General features: G+C 41.7%; 1 protein-coding gene across 23 annotated transcripts in view; it reads right to left on the bottom strand.

Moving 5' to 3' along the window:
• The window catches only part of celf2 (cugbp, Elav-like family member 2), a 198,404-nt gene that overhangs the window by 94,492 nt on the left and 86,744 nt on the right, over window positions 1–17,168 (bottom strand). For 4 of the 23 annotated variants that reach the window (XM_049473817.1, XM_049473823.1, XM_049473824.1 and 1 more), the window contains exon 1: window positions 9,013–9,248. The exons of 4 other annotated variants lie outside the window; for them this stretch is intronic. In XM_049473817.1, the coding sequence (XP_049329774.1) occupies window positions 9,013–9,077 (65 nt within the window). In that variant the 5' untranslated portion in view covers window positions 9,078–9,248. Of the gene's footprint in view, window positions 1–9,012; window positions 9,251–17,168 lie in introns of those variants that run through there. 15 more of the 23 variants (XM_049473822.1, XM_049473818.1, XM_049473825.1 and 12 more) reach the window with 9 other exon arrangements.

Below are 17,168 nucleotides of genomic sequence, written 5' to 3'. Positions count from 1 at the left end.
ACTCGGAAATCTAAAATGTGTTAAAAGTTAAAACACATCAACACTATTATTGGCAATTATTTTATGTTTATACAGCTCTGAAAAAAAATAAGAGACCACTTCAGTTTCTGAATAAGTTTCTCAGATTTTTCTATGTATAGGTATATGTTTAAGTAAAATGAGCATTGTTGTTTTATGCCATAAACCACAGCCAACATTTCTCCCAAATTCCAAATAAAAATATTGTCATTTAGAGCATTTATTTGCAGAAAATGAGAAATGGCTAAACTAACAAAAAAGATGCCTTCAAACCTCATATAATGCAAAGAATACAAATTCATATTCATATTCAGAAATCAATATTTGGTGGAATAACCCTGGTTCTTAATCACAGTTTTAATGCATCTTGGCATGTTCTCCTCCACCAGTCTTACACACTGCTTTTGGATAATTTTATGCCACTCCTGGTGCAAAAATCCAAGCAGTTTAGCTTGATTTGATGGCTTGTGTTCATCCATCTTCCTCTTGATTATATTCCAGAGATTTCCAGTTAGGTAAAATAAAAATAAAAACTCACCATTTTTAAGTGGTCTAATTTTTTTCTAAAGCTGCACTTCTGTTACTCATCTGTTAATGTTACCTGTTAAATATCAGGCCTTGCTCCAACCCCTATAATTCACAATGACTTGTCAAGAGCATGCTGGCCAAAGCTTAGCCTCAGTCACAAGATATTACCTTTACCTTACAGCTTATACAGATATGAGCGATTCCAAACCTTCCCCTACAGTTAAGTTAGTGAAGTTCCTTGACTATTGCCATGTCAGTGTACTGTATGGTATCAGTGATTTCCTATATGTCCACTGTTCAGCTTCACACAATACACTAATGGATGCACCAGCCTACCAGAGGCAGAAGATGATAAAGGGTTAAACAACGGATGCTGTGTAATATTTCTGTTTTAATTACTTAATTCATTTTTATGTGATTATTTGGAGTATTTTAAACCCCACCCCATACACACACATAATCACACACATACAAACATAGCCATGAGAATATTAATGTGTTAGAAATACATTGAGAAAACATTTAAGCTTTGGTATGTGTGTGTATGTGTGTGTGTGTGTGTGTGTGTCCTGTAGCTCAGCAATGGTTGCTTTTTAAACAGGCAGCAGAAATAAGTCCTCAAACGTTTCCCATAATCCCTCATTCCGCTCCCTCTAGCAGCAAATAATGAGCTCTCCTACTGAAGAGCTGAGACCAGAAAACAAAGTGTGAGAGAGAGAGAAAGAAAGGGAGAGAAAGGGAAGAGAAAGGGGTGTTTGACAGTGAAAATTAAAAGAAAAAATAGTTGCACATTTATTGTGTATGTAAGTACTAGGTCTGGGCAATTAATGAAAAATTTATCTCTAGCCAACTAAATCAATAAAATGAACCTTCAATTGACACAACTGTGCTTATTTTTCGGGTATATTTAATTATTAATTTGTTTATTTTTTCCACTGTGTGTGTTCATGTACTGTCCAATTAAAAACACACCACATACCCAAGTGCAGTCACATGACTCCGCCCAGTCTAGTCTGACACGTGGAAGCAACGCGGAGAAGAACTCAAACACTAAACCAACTCACTTAACTCAGCAGCTCAAGCAGCTCTTGCCAGAAAAAAATGTCTTTCATTAAATAAAACTGTTGTTGATTGGTTTGTTGGACTTGGTTGGATATGAAATTAAAAGAAGAAAAAAAAAGATATTTGGATAAAGAGAAAGAGGGGAAAAGAATACTGGGAGATAGAGATATGGGGATATCAAGAAAGGGAGAGATAGAAAGAAAAAAACAGATGGATAGACGGATAGAGAGATGGGGATAGAGAAATAGGAAGACAGAATTGTGTCAGATAGGGTGATAGAGAGAGACAGATACAGAGAAAGTGAGGAGGCTATAAAGAGGGTGAGCTATAGAAGTGATAGAGTATGACAGAAGAGTATGACAGAAAACGAGGGAGTAAGGGAGATGGAGGGTTAGAGAGAATAAAAAAGGGGGACAGAAAGAAAGAGAAAGAGGTAGAGAACAATTGAACAGTAGAAATAAAAGGACAGAAAGAGAAAGGTAAAGAATAATCATATGAGACAGAAAAATTAAAGAAAAAACAAAAAGGCAGAATATAGGGAAAACAACAAAGATACTAAGAGACGGGTTGAGAGAAATTACAAGAGAGAGGAAAAGAAAGTTTGTTGGAGAGAATGAAATGAAGAAAGAAAGAGAGTGAGAGAGAGAGAGAGAGAGAGAGAGAGAGAAGATGGAGAGATAAGCCCATTGAGACTCATTGAGGTAAAGCCTTGACTCTGGCAACGGCAGCGTCACAGATGGAGTGAATAAATATTGGACAGGGATCTCACGTCACTTACTGAGCGAGAGAGAGAGAGAGAGAGATAGAGAGAGAGACAGAGAGAGAGAGAGAGAGAGAGAGTGTGTGTGTCAGTGAGAGAAAGAGAGAGGAGAAGAAGAAAGTAAAGGAAAAACACCCAAGGCCAAAGACAGAGCCAAGTCCAGACTGCTGAGATTCTGAAGCAGTGGGAGTCATCCTTACAGACGTCGGCTTACTGTACTTTTATGCAAATGATGCCTAAAAGGACTGAGCATTTTAGCGCTGCGCTGTAAAAACTAACAAGCAACGAGTTCCGCAGCATAAACACCACTCAGACACACACTTAACCCTTGAGCTCGGAGTACACAACATTACTTTCAGTCCATTTTCAACCTCAGTTCACCTCTTCTAATAAATTTTTACACAATCACAGCTGAAACTCAAAAATCAACATAACAGTTCTAATAACATTTCTGCCTATTTTTTTTTCTGCTGAGCAGAGCATTCAACGTTATAAAATTAAAACATCTACAATATAATACTCCAATTTTATATGTTTGCCATGTGTATTAGCCACAAGCTAACACATGAGCTAGGATACCCACAACACTATGATAAAATATGTGATATTTGAAGTATAAGTACATGTAGCTTCTGTCCTATGTAATATATGATATATAATATGATATTCTGCAGAATTATTTTAATATTATTCTACAGAATGATGTTATACATATGATACACTTTTTTTTTCTCTAATTTTAGTTTACTACACCTAATTTGAACACACAAACTGTTCCTTACACTGTACCAAAATAAATACTTTAAAATGACCTGAAAAATATATTTTTACATTGCCTGCCATTAAAAGTTAAGAGTTTACTATGGTAGATTATTAAGTATATTTAAAATACATATGTTATATTACAGTGCAATATAATACATACGATTAGATAGAATAGGTTACAGTACAATGTGACACACTGACATGTTTCACAGCTCAATAACAACACTATATGCAACAGTATGTGTATTATGCTTCAATATCATACACTACAGTGTGGTACAGTATATTACTCTGCAGTATAGTATGATACAGTACATTGTATTTTTCTCCCAAGATATTCCCTTACTTGTTATCACTACATTATGTGAGACTGCACCGGTCTTTGATGAGAAGCTCAAACACTGACATCCTGAAGTCCTCTACCCTGTGATTGCACCACGTTACACTGTGCAAGAAGGGTGTGGTGTGTATGTGTGTGTGTGCGTGTGCAGGTTTCTTTCTATGGTCCCAAGGCCATGAGGGAAAATATTCTTCAGGCAAGTAAAAAGAGCTCAAACGAAACACTCTCACTTGTACTGTAGTGAGCCTTTCAACAGCACACTCCACTGACACGAGTGCGTTCGTGACCGCCAGAGAGAGAGAGGGGGGGATAGAGAGAGAGAGAGAGAGGGGGGGGGGATAGAGAGAGAGAGAGAGAGAGAGAGAGAGAGAGAGAGAGAGAGAGATGAAATGGTTGCATCCATACATTAAAATCAGAGGCCGTGAGCATGAAAGTCCCATAACACTTGGGAGTGAATCAGTTATGCTGTGTGAGAGCTGGAGGAAATGGAAGACAGAGAGAAAATAGAGAGAGAGAGAGAGAGAGAGAGAGAGAAGAGGGACGGAACAAAGAAGAAGTGAAACAAAATAAAGAATCAGGTGTGGCAGTAGAGTATTCCTGCACGTGTATATACACAGTATTGTATACTCCCTTTAGAGAACTATTGCCATAAGAATAGGACTCTATGGAACAAATAGGCATGAACCTTGTATTGGTAGTGGTACATGCCCAATGCCAGACGTGGGCTAGAGGGTGATAAAGCCCCCAGTATTGAGCTGTGGAGCAGTGGAACGGTATTCTTTGGAATAATGCAGCTTTTGAATGGGATGATTTGGGAAGTTTGATGATAAAGTGGGGTGATGACCATTCAACACCCTGACCTCATTATTGCTCATGTGGCTGAATGCAAATCAAATTCTCACAGCCATGCTCCAAAATCTAGTACAGCTTCTTCACTGGATAGTAGAGACAGTACCTTTAACAACTCTTTAAAGGAAATAATGTGTCCATGTATTGAGACAACATTCAGTGGAGGAACCAAAGACATGATTAATGTTTGTGTGTGTCCACATGAGTGTGTGAAGGTGTATGTAAGTGTGTGTGTGTGTGTGTCAGAGATCAACTGATAAGCAGAGGCGAGGCGGACACACGGTCAGTGCCAAGGCTAAGATTCATCGCTGCGTTTCCGTGCCGACAGCATCCTTTTGCCCCGGCAACCGCATCCTCATTCATCAATTTCACACACAGAGCAGCGCGGAACAAACTGCTCTTAACACACACAGCCAAACACACACACACACACAGCACAGAATTATGTCTTACTCACACACACAGGTACAATAGTACAATAGTAAAAGAAATGAATAGAGACTGAGCAGAGAAAAGACAGACAGACACAGAGCCAGATAGATGGACAGACAGACAAGACACAGATGAAATCAAACAAGACACAGTGATACACAGTGCGTGTCTGGAGAGGTGGGACGCCATTGTTGGGGCGCAATAGCTTCCCAACTTAATTAATGTGGTGGATATTAAACCCACAACCCTGGCATTTTAACCTGGTGCTCTAACCACTGAGTCACCTCTGGATGGATGGATGGATGGATGGATGGATGGATGGATGGATTCATACTCCTTCTGCTCATCTTTCACCCCATCATTCTGACACTCCTGGAATGAACCAGCTGCTTTTGGGCAGGAACTTCATATCTCTCTCTCTTTCTCTCTCTCTCTCTCTCTCTCTCTCTCTCTCCTGGTGTAGGTCTTGACCTGATGTATCTGACACTGATTCAAAGATCACGCTATTTCCTGCTGTGTAGTGAATGCAGACACATCTTAAAGGAGCAGTGCGTAAAACTACACACACATACAGAGAAAGAAAGGTGATTTACCTACCTATCTATCTATCTATCTGTCTGTCTGCCTGCCTGTCTGTGTCAGACCACATGTCTGTCTGTCCATCTATCGTTCCTGATCTCTGTGTTTGAATCCTGGGTGGTTCAGTTCTGTAGTTCTGTAGGTTTGAATGGTGCCAGATGTAGAGTACAAGGTGGGTCTCTGCTAGAAGCCATTGCTTATCATCAGATCGTGCTGGCTTTGTGAAACAGACACACACACACCTCTGTCATCTTCAGAGTGAATAATCCAAACTGCAGGAGCTGAAAGCAGGTCACACTGCAGCGTTCCCCAAAACACACACACACACATACACCAAGCCACACACTGCTGTTTTGTGGAAAAGAGGGGACAGAGGCGAGAGGCATCTGATCTAAAATTAAATTACTGCATCAAATGACTTCACACACACACACACACACACACACACACACACACTCACACACACGTACAGACGCACAAACAAAGCCAAATGAAGTCAGTGGAGAATAAACAGCAAACAACAGAAACATGTTGGAAAGTGTTTGTGAAAGAGGGCGAGCGACATTAGGAGGGCTTTTGGATAGCCAGCTGTTTTACATTCATTCTGTGTGTGTTTGTAAGTGTGCATGCGTGTGTGTGTCCATGTGTGTGAGAGAGCGAGGGAGTGAGCGTGTTTAATGTTTTCCCTGGCGGAGAGGTGAACAGCTTATCACGTAGTGAAGAGAGAGATTAGCGCACATTCACTCGCTCTCCACAACACAGGCCAGCTGGATCCTGTCCCTCTACCTTCCTGTGAGAGAGAGCATGAGAGTGTGTGTGTGTGTGTATGTGTTCCCATCTCATCTGCAATCTGAGGGTAAGCAACGCCTTCCAGCACAGACAAACACTGCTCAAACACTAAGAGTAACGAATGGATGGATAGATACATAGATGGATGGATGGATAGATAGGTTGTGCATATGCTGCAGTGTTTCTACAGTCATACATTAATACAGTAACAACAACCCCTCCTTATTCATCACTGTGTGTGTTTGTGTGTTTGTGTGTGTGAGTGTTTATGTGTGTGTGTGCTGCATGCTCCATCATTAGCGTCTCTTTAAGGCGATCAGACATAAGTGGGGCAGCGGCGCTCGCTCTCTCAGCAGCTCGCGCATCCCAGCATCAGCGCCTTTGTCCTCTCGCCCGGAACACAGCAGCGCCCTTTAACTGAATCGCGCTCATCTTCTGTGCACAGTAATCCGATTCCAGCACGTAACAAATCGAATTCGAAACAAGTCCCTCTCTCTCTCTCTCCCCTCTCTGTCTCCCTATCGTAGCACATTCCTATGGCCTCACATTTGGGTCACATGCTTCTTCCTGCTAAACCCGTGCACGACCCCGACACATAAGACACTGCTACAGACAACATGGTAACTGAAGCATGCAGTCACACACGTGCATCAACACACCCTTCCTCCAGAAACACTTCAGCCAACAATACACTCTAGTACTAATGAAACACCTACAGGCTAATACCACAGTCTTGTACAAGGAAAAACTATCCAGTGCTAATTAAGACACTCCAATGCTAACACTGCTGTACTAGCAAACCTCTCCAGTGCTAATAATGCAGGCCTGTACTAACAATACCCTTCTTCACTAAAACACCCTCATGCCTAATACACAGAAACACACCTGTACTAACAAAACTCTCCAGTGCTCATAACAAACCCCAGTACTAAGAAACAACCAATAACACACTCATATGCTAACATTTCTGTACTAACAAAACTCTGCAATGATAACAAAGTCCTGTACCAATGAAACAATCCAGTGCTAATAACACAGTCCTCACATTTCAGTACTGACAAAACACTCACATACTAATAACAGACAACTGTACTAACATAACATTCCTGTGCAAATAACAAATTCCAGTCCTAAGAAAACAACCATGCTAATAACACACTCCCATGACAATAACAAACTCCTGTACTAACAAAACTCTTCAGTGATAAAACACTTTCCAGTACTATCAAAACAGTCCTGTACTAATATACTTCAGCATAAACAAAACAATCATTTTCTAATTATGATCTGATTGTTTACTAGTGATGCACTCATGCACTAACAACACACTCCGGTACTTACAATGCACTCCTGCACCAACGACACACTCCACCACTAACAACACACTCCTGTAATAACATAGTGACTCCTATACTTATAGCACACTCCTGAACCCATACAATATTTCTGCCCTCAAACGGCCCACTAAAAACACTTACACTAACATCACAGACCCCTGCACCCATAAGCCACTTTTCCATCTAGGGCACTCTTAGCACAGTATTCTAACTCACAATACACTCGTCAACTCATCATATACTCACAAAGAACACACTATTGCTCAAAATTTAAACAAGCATTGCATTTCACAACTGCAACAAATCTGCAACACAACCAAAAACACTCCTACATCACTTGCAATTTACTATTTCACCTACAATAAACTTCAGCATCACATAACACTCTTGAGTGCACACCATCACTCTCCTAAACCAACACACCCATGATCCAGCAACACACCTGCAACCATGACATACTAATACACCAACACAATCCAGCACCAATAACACACTCCTGAACCCATAAAACACTCCCTATAGCCCATTACTCTCCCACAGCAATATGCTAAACCTATGATACCCTATATATAACACATTTCTCCACCACCAACACACCCCTGCACCCATAATATGTGTACACCCATACAACACTCCTGAAACCCTAATACACTACCACTAACATGTAACTCCAAAAGTAACAAACTCCTGCACCTGTAACAAACCACTACATCAACACAATCCAGCACCCATAACACTGTAATCTAGCAACACTCTCCAGCACCCATAAAACACTACTGCATCTAAAAAAAAAACACTACCTACACATCCAGCACACTCCTTTCCCCTTAGCACACTTCTCATTCAGCAAGACACCCATGAACCCATAGTAAATAACCTAACACACTTATGCACCCATAACTCACTTATGCACCTATAATACTCTACCTATAACAACCTCCTCCACCAGAAAAACACTCCTGCCCCATAGCACACTACCCATAACACACTCCTTCACCACCAAGACACCCATGCCCCCATAATAGACAACCTATAACACACTACTGCACCCCTAAAACACACATGCACCCACAAAAAAACAACCACCAACACACCCCTCCACCGCCAACACACTACTGTAAACATAGTACAGTCCTGCACCAATATCCCACTAACTGTAACCTATTACTCTACCACCAGAACACTCCTGCACCCATAACACACTCATAGCCCGCTACTGCATGACTGCACAGTCCTGTATAAATCACTCCTTCAGCCTCACACACCCCTCCCTGCTCCTCCAGCACACACATGGCTCCCTCGCGCCATGCAGCTCGTCTCCAGCCCCTAATCCGGGCACTTTGGAGAGCGTGGACCGCGTGCGTCGCGAGATAATCAACATATAAACCAGCGATTTCCCCTCGCGCTGCGAAAACGCCCCTCATCAGGGTCCGCCTAGGTTCTGGACGAAACCGCCGCGCGCGTGTTGCCGGTAACAAATGTAGCCCGCGTGCTCCGCTAGCTAGCACATCCTCGCGCGCCGTTCTGGGTGGGAATCGAACTAAAACACTCACATTCTGTCAAGCCGGCCGTCCACCATCATCTCCGGGAGGAAGTCCAGGCTGTAGGACGAAGTCATGGTCCGTCCGCGTGTGTGTGTCTGTGCGTCCTCGCGCACCGCCCGCTTCGCGCTGTCTGCTCGCCTGCGCTTTTCCCAGTTTTGCACAACTGCGTTTTTTGAAGGAGGGGGGCGGTCGAGGGGTGGATGGGGGGCGAAGACGGAGAGGGACAGGTGCCTCACACATACACACACACGAACACACACACACACACAGTGTGTCTCACACACATACACACACGCTCCCCTCTCTGCCTGTCTCTCTCTCTCACACACACACACAAACATATACACTCTGTCTGTCTCTCTCTCTCTGTCTCTCTCACACACACACACACACACTGGCATGCATACGCACGCGGCGAGGTCACATTCTCCTCCGCCCACTGTCAGAGAGGATGGGGTTGGGTATTTTCTGGAGTTTTTCCCTCCTTCTTACACATACCCCTCTCCACAAGAACGGGGCTGCTGCAGACGGGGGTCACGTGCTTTCTCTCGCACTGTGTGTGTGTGTTTGAGGGGGGTGGGGTCCTGCGACGGACGATTTATCCCAGAGGTGTCCAAACTTTATTCAAAAGGGGTTCAGATTGGACCATGTCAAAATATCTAAGGGCCAATCATAGTGAAGGGCTATTCATAAATATCCATAATATAAACAAAGAAAAATAACAAATGGTGGATTTTGGCTGTATCACCAGATCTATGGATCGCAATGACAAAATAAGTCTTAAAACTAAAATATATACAGGGTGAGTCAAAAGTCACATATTATTTCAGAAACAAAAGGCAAACAAAACACAAGGAACAAAATTTAAAACATATTTTAATACTCCAGCAAGTAATGGGTAAGATGGCCTAAATATATATAAGTCCTGTCTTAAAAGCCACTATTCTTTTTTTGTTCTAAAATCTTCCTGTAAATATATTATAATTTTAAGACTGGACCTCAGTTTCTGTATAGATTCACCCCAGAGAAGGTCTGTTCACAACTGTCTGTCGACCCAAACAATTTGAGCGTTCTGTTGCCATGTGTTCATCTGGGGAATGAGAGATCTGGGGAAATCTCTCCTTATCCAGGTGCTGATAAAAGTTCTGAAGAAAGACCTGCTGATGTTCATCATCGCACTGCACTGTAAAGTGAGTCATATTTGGCTTAGTTTTTGATAGATGTCATCTGAATAGTACACTTCCATCTCTATTACTGCCAGGTCTCGCTCTATTACTGTCAACACTAAATGCCGTTTAGTCATTGCCATTAATGTAATGTCCAGTCGGACAATCTAATGTGTCTCTATTTTAAATAACTTCCATAATACCCACAGCTATACCTTACTGATGCCACTAAAAAGTGCAAGGAAAAACTGAAATGTAATCGTGGCCCACTAACAATGTATTTTTAAAAGTGATGCCGCAGGCCAATTAATATCCACCTGTGGGTCGCATTTGGCCCTAGGGCTGGGCTTTGGAAACCCCTGGTTTGTACACACTCAATCCTATTGAATGAAAAATAAGCTGCCGTATATATATGGACAAAAGTATTGGGACACATGCTTGTTTGAAATTAAGGATATTAAAAAGAGTTTATCCTGCTTTTGTTGGAGTAACTCTCCAGGGAAGGTGTTCTTTTAGTAGATGTTGGACCATTGCTGTGAGGATTTATTGCATTCAGTTGGATTATCCACCACCCCACCTTATCCCTCACTCCCTAACTCATCCCAACTAAAAGTTTGGATGAAGCTCTATCATTCCACTGCTCCCTTGTCTAGCATTAGCATTAGCATGGTGACAATAGGTTTATGATTATTTATTTGCTTCAGTCCTATTGGCAGTACTTCTCTTCTATAGGGACAAGACAAGCTGTGTCTGAATACATTTGCACATCTGTGTCAACAATGGGTGCAGCACAAAGAGGATAAATATAGTTATAAGAAGTGTTCTCTCACACACACACACACACACTCTCACATACACACACTCACACACACACACACACACAGACATACATATAATTAATCCATTCATGCATATTAAAATTCATGCATCAATCTCTCAATGTATTCATGCAGATAACTCCTTCCGGTCACATGATCGTAGGATAGATGAGGATGGTGGAATTTTCCCCCTTTTCCTCTTTCACTGTCTCGCTCTCTTCCACCCAACCCCCCCCCCCTCCCTCTCTCTCTCTCTCTCTCTCTCTCTCTCTCGCTCGCTTGTTCTGTTACCCCCGGGGCAACAGCACTCCGCACTCGAGCTTCTCCTGCAGAGAGCCGGAGACAGTGTGGAGGAAGTGGGTCATGGGAAACACACACACACACACACACACACACACACACACACACACACACACAGCACATAGCTGCTCTGTATGCTAACTAAGACTGCAGCTACAGCAGTGAGGTCCACAGCACAGGCCCTAATAAAATCATTCACAAAAATCACGAGACCAGCAGCGAAAAGTAGGTCAGTGTCCTCCTTCCCAAAACACTGCAGGAACAGATCCACTCCCCCCGCTGGACTCCAGCTCAGCTCTGCTAACAGCAGAGGAGTGCAGAGGCCCGAAACCATCCTCAGGTTAAAGTATCAATACTGCAATTACATAATCACTCACGCTGAAGCTAAAGTAGCTACTGAAGTGGAGCATTTCTCAAAGTGAGGGCACAGTAGTATAATACAGTATTACATTAGTGTTTCTAGTGTGTGGAAGCACTAGTTTGGTGTTTCTAAAGTGGCCAGTGTGTAGAATTACTATTACTATTATTATGCATGACATCATGGCTAAAATGTGTAATTGTACTACTGTATATGCTAAATGTGTCTAATAAAGTGGCTAGTTAGTGACAGCACAAGGTATAGTAGGACAAGTGTTTCTAATAAAGTGGCCAGTGAGTGGAACCAAAAGGTATAGTAGAGTAGGTGTTTCTAATAAAGTGGCCAGTAAGTGAAAGCCCAAAGTATAGAAGAGTAGGTGTTTCTAATAAAGTGGCCAGTAAGTGGAAGCCCAAGGTATAGTACAGTAGGTGTTTCAAATAAAGTGTCTAGTGAACGAAAGCACAAAGTATACTAGAGTAGGTGTGTCCAATAAAGTGGCCAATGAATGAAAGCCCAAGGTATAGTAGAGTAGTTGTTTCTAATAAAGTGGCCTGTCAGTGGATGTAAAAGGTAAGTGTTTCCAATAAAGTGTCCAGTAGAGAAAGTACAAGGTTACTAAGCAAGTATGAATGTCTCAAAATTGTAAGACTAGTGTTACAATATTTTTTTAATAGATTTAATTATTGAGCATTCAGATATAATGAGCTGTGGTCGGGCAGAGTCCGACATGTTTCTGTTGGACATTCCTCGCTTCTCGGGTTATAATTGAAAATTTCTGCTTTGTGAAATAGCCCCTCCACTACAATGTGTTAATACGGTTATTACAATATTAATCTGTGTGTACACACACCCATGGGTCTTTGAATGCACTGAATTGGAACCTTAATCCAGCGGCCCGCTTGCCAAGAGGCGCCACAAATGCTCGATTTCACTTTTCGACAAAGGAAAATTGGAAATATTTCTCACAAATGGCGCTCTCTTGTGAGGGATAATGCAATAAAAGAGGCAATTCATGAATTCGGAGCTTTTTCTGCGCTCGTCTGATGGATTCGAGGCTCTAAAAGGGCGGCGGGTCCGGATCCGAACCTGAGCTCGGGACGACTAAAGCAGGGAAAGAATGGAGCAGAATGGAAGTGTGCGGAGAAAAAAGCACTCGCTTTCCTCCACTTCCATTTATTATTTACCATTAGTGCGAACACAGAGGCGTAAGTGCAGCACCGTCACGGAATGTGAGTGCGAGTGTGTGTGTGTATGTGTGTGTGAGCTTACATGCCAAATCGGCTTCCAATAAAGGTCCACAAGGCCTTCCTGCGCATTAAATCCCTGCTGCCATAACAAACGTATAAACAGATCCAGCGCTGAAATAATAAATTCACTTAACCGTAAATATGCATTTTTGCTTCTAACGGACTATTAGCCATACCTGAATCAAATCAACTGCTCAAATTTCATTCACTTGCGTGCAGAAAGGGAGTATTTGCTGTAATAATGCTCAGATTCATCTCAGCAAAATTGCAGGAGCAAATGTGGTAAGGCAAGCATGAAATCACAGCTCTATAACACTCTATAGATGGGATTATTGGTGTGTGTATGCAAGGATACAGCCTACAGCCATTTATGAACAGCCCCTTAGGATTGCTTGTCCTCAATCATTAGTTCATTTGTAGTTCATTCAGATGCCTCTACTAATCAGTGCAGCTAATATTCAGTCTTTATGTGTCTTTATAGTTAAACTAAATTCAATTAAACATAGTCTACTTTTTTGAAACCTAATCTGTAGCTCATATGAATCTACTTACTAGACCAATCTGTTAATGTTTTTATTTTATAATGTTTATGTATCTGAATAGCTTAATAAAAATAAACAGAACTTAAATTCCATTTTATCCCATAGCTTTAGTTTTGTAGCAGTTATAGATTTAGCTTTATAGCACTGTATCCTATAGTTTAACTCTTGGAAGGATAGACTGCTGTATGTCTAATGTTCAAACCATCAGAATTCAGGAGAGATGATTCAACGGTTTGCATCTTAAAAGTTTGAAACAGATTTAGAATGCAGTACAACATACAATAACAATGTAGACAATTATATCCTACAGCTTCCTCCTCTTATTTCACACATCCCCCTCTTCCTCCATTTCTTTTTCTTCATTCTTTCTATCAGGTGAGATGGTTTCTTTATGAAAGCCAGTTTCAGGCTCCTGAATAACATTTTCATCTTTTCAGACAAAACAATAGAATCCAGCCCCCGGATCTCACGCTTAACCATCATCTGTGTTCTCTCTCGCTCAGCTTTCTCATTCTGTCTTACTCATCTTTCTATTATTCTCTTTTGCTCATCTTTGTCTCATTCTCTCTTGCCCATCTCTCTCATTCGTCTCTCTCTCTTGTTCTCTTTTGCTCATCTTTCTCTCATTCTCTCTCTTGTTCATATCTCTTTCTCATTCTCTTTTGCTCAGCTTTCTGTCATTCTCTTTCACCCATCTCTCTCTCATTCCCTCTCTCTTATCTCTCTCACTCTGTCTCACTTCTCTCTGTCTTTGTCTATCTTTCAGTCTCTCTCTTTTCTCACTCTATATCCTCTTTTCATCTCTCTCTATATGCGTTTTACTTTTATCACTCGTTGTTCTCTCATTGTCCCTCTCTCATCTTTCTTATACTCTCATCTATCTTTCCAATTTGCTCTCATCTTTTTCTCTTATCTGTAGAATTGTCTCTCTCGTATATCTCCCATCTTTGTCTTTTTTGTCTCTCTATATATACATCTTGCTCTCATATGTCATTTGTCTCTTCTTCTATCACTCTCTTTTCTCTCATCTTGTATCTCTCACATCTTTTGTTTCTTCTATTCTATCTCTCTTTCACTACCTTTCTCTTTTCTCTTCATCTTTCTGTGTTCATTTCTCACCTCCCTTTCTCTCTCTCTATCACCCCCTCCCCTCTCAGGTCAGAGGTCACTCCAGCCTTGTTCTCTGGGACGTGTTATCACCCAGTCTCCTCCTTTTCTCGTTGTTTATTCTCCTCTCCTTCTCTGAGAGGCTTGCGTCTTTGTGAAGCCCCTCCGTGCAGAGCCCCCCCCTCCACCTTTCTCTTTATCCATCGCTCCCTCGCTCCCCATCTCTGCCTCTCTTCCTCCCCTGGGCCCGGGCCCAGCTGGCCTGTAACACATATTGATTGACCACTGACCACATAGGAGCAGCATGCCCAAGATAGAGAGAGCGAGAGAAAGAGAGAGGGAGAGACAAAGAAAGGGAGGCTACAGTACACAGAGACAAAAATAGCCCACCCTGAAGTTCAAATCTTAGACTGAGGTACAGCATCTCAACCAGAGAGAGAAATAAAACACCAATAGCTGTGTGTGTGTGTCTGAGTGGGTACTGGAAAAGGTTCTCTAAGAGCTGCTAGATCGTGAATGGAGAACCATTAAACTGAAGAACTATTGTAAGGCATTTCTATGACATAATTCAAAGACCATTGTAGCACCTTTATGTGCATGTTTGTTTGGAACAGTGTGTTTTAGTACAGTGTGCACTTGGTTTAGTGTGTGTTTGATATAGTATGCATTCTGTACAGTGTGTGTTTGGTTCAATGTGTTTGGTTAAGTGTGTGTGTGTTCGATATAGTTTGTATTTGGTCCAGTGTGTGTTTGTTACAATGTATATTTGGTTTTGTGTGTGTTTGGTTTAATGTGTCTGTTCGGTACAGTGTGTGTTTGGTTTTGTGTGTGTTTGGTTCAATGTGTTTGGTTAAGTGTGTGTTTGTTACAATGTATATTTGGATTCGTGTGTTTGGTTTAATGTGTCTGTTTGGTACAGTGTGTGTTGGTTACAATGTCTATTTGGTTCCGTGTGTGTTTGGTTTAGTGTGATTGTTTGGTACAGTGTGTGTTTGGTTTTGTGTGTGTTTGGTTCAATGTGTTTGGTTAAGTGTGTGTGTGTTCGATATAGTGTATATTTGGTCCAGTGTGTGTTTGTTACAATGTATATTTGGTTTTGTGTGTTTGGTTTAATGTGTCTGTTTGGTACAGTGTGTGTTTGGTTCAGTGTGTGTTTGGTGCAGTGTGTGCTTGGTACAGTTTGTGCTTGGACTTGCACTTTAGGTGTGCAGGAGGCTTGACGGCTGTACATGTATGTGTGTGTGTGTGTGTGTGCGTGTGTGTAGATACAGACGCGTTGTCAGCGTTCAGTCAGATGAGTCTGTTTGTGCTCATGAATATTTGATTAAGTCATGGATTATGCAAAACAGCCAGCAGCCTCATTTGGGCTCAAGCATAAACACCACAGAGCCAGAAACTACGGCCTGCTTAACCAGCTTAATATCACACACACACAAACACACACACACACACGGCCTGTAACACAGCCCTGAGTATACTTGCAGATTTTATATATATATATATATATATATATATATATATATATATATATATATATATATATATATATATATATATCAAGGAAACCACCTTTCAACACCTTTTTTGTGATCATGTTGGATCCTTAGTAAATCAAATACCAACACTTGAAAAAGGGGAAATACAGAAGAAACCACCTAAACACAACCCTTGCAACCAAGGGAGATACCGAAGTGGGACACCAAATAAACCACCCAGAAACTCCCGTAAGAAAACCATATGGAATACCAAAGAAACCACCTAGAAACAACCCATGTTTGTGCACCATTCTTGTGTCATATTAAAACACTAGCAACACCCTTGCAACCATATGGGATACTAGAGAAACCACCTAGGTCATCAGCATCATACTCCCAACCACCTGGGATACCACAGCAACCACATTGGGATATCATCAACAACATGGGGCAGTACATGTGCCCCAAAGCTTGGAAGAACCTTTTGACACCCCTCGGCTATACACCAAGGACCAACTTTAAGAACCACAGTTGAATAAAGCCATCCTCTGAAAGGCTGAAAAAAAACAAATTAACATGTTTATTTTATGGAGTGTAGAAAATGGAGAAATAGGAAAGGAGCTCTAAACTGTTGATCTAAAGAGTTATGAGGTTTTTGCTCTGCAGTGACAGCTTCCAGTGTTGACAGATATCGAACCACAGCTGTACAAATTGAAATTGTGTCGTACTGCTACGAAGCCTGGGGCTTGCACCTTTAACATCTAACCAGGGAGAAGACCCTCCTTTGTGGTAGCTGGACCATTTACGACCAGTGCAGTCAACCTTACTGGTTTAACTGGATTGGTCTTCTCCCTGAGTGTTTTACATTCGTTAAATTCTTTCTTTTTCTTTTCTTTCTTTCTTTCATTCCTCATTTTCTCTTCCCTTCTGCTTCTCTAAAATCCTCCCTGTCCCTTTATATCTCTTCCCCCACCAACCCGCTTGGCCGACCACTGCTGTCTGTTTGTCTCTCTCTCTCTCTCTCTCTCGCTCTCTCTCTCAGTGTCTCGCTCTCTCCTCATTAGTGAAGGACCGGGGGAGCAGTGGTCACAGCTCCTCATTTATTTTCATTGTGAAACTCGTGCAGCTTCACTGAGCCTTCAGTTCTACTGC

The sequence above is a fragment of the Astyanax mexicanus genome, chromosome 2 (genome assembly GCF_023375975.1).
Source record: "Astyanax mexicanus isolate ESR-SI-001 chromosome 2, AstMex3_surface, whole genome shotgun sequence".
Classification (NCBI taxonomy): domain Eukaryota; kingdom Metazoa; phylum Chordata; class Actinopteri; order Characiformes; family Acestrorhamphidae; genus Astyanax; species Astyanax mexicanus.
Note: the sequence above shows the minus strand (reverse complement) of the source record. Positions and strands in the feature narration are given on the sequence as shown.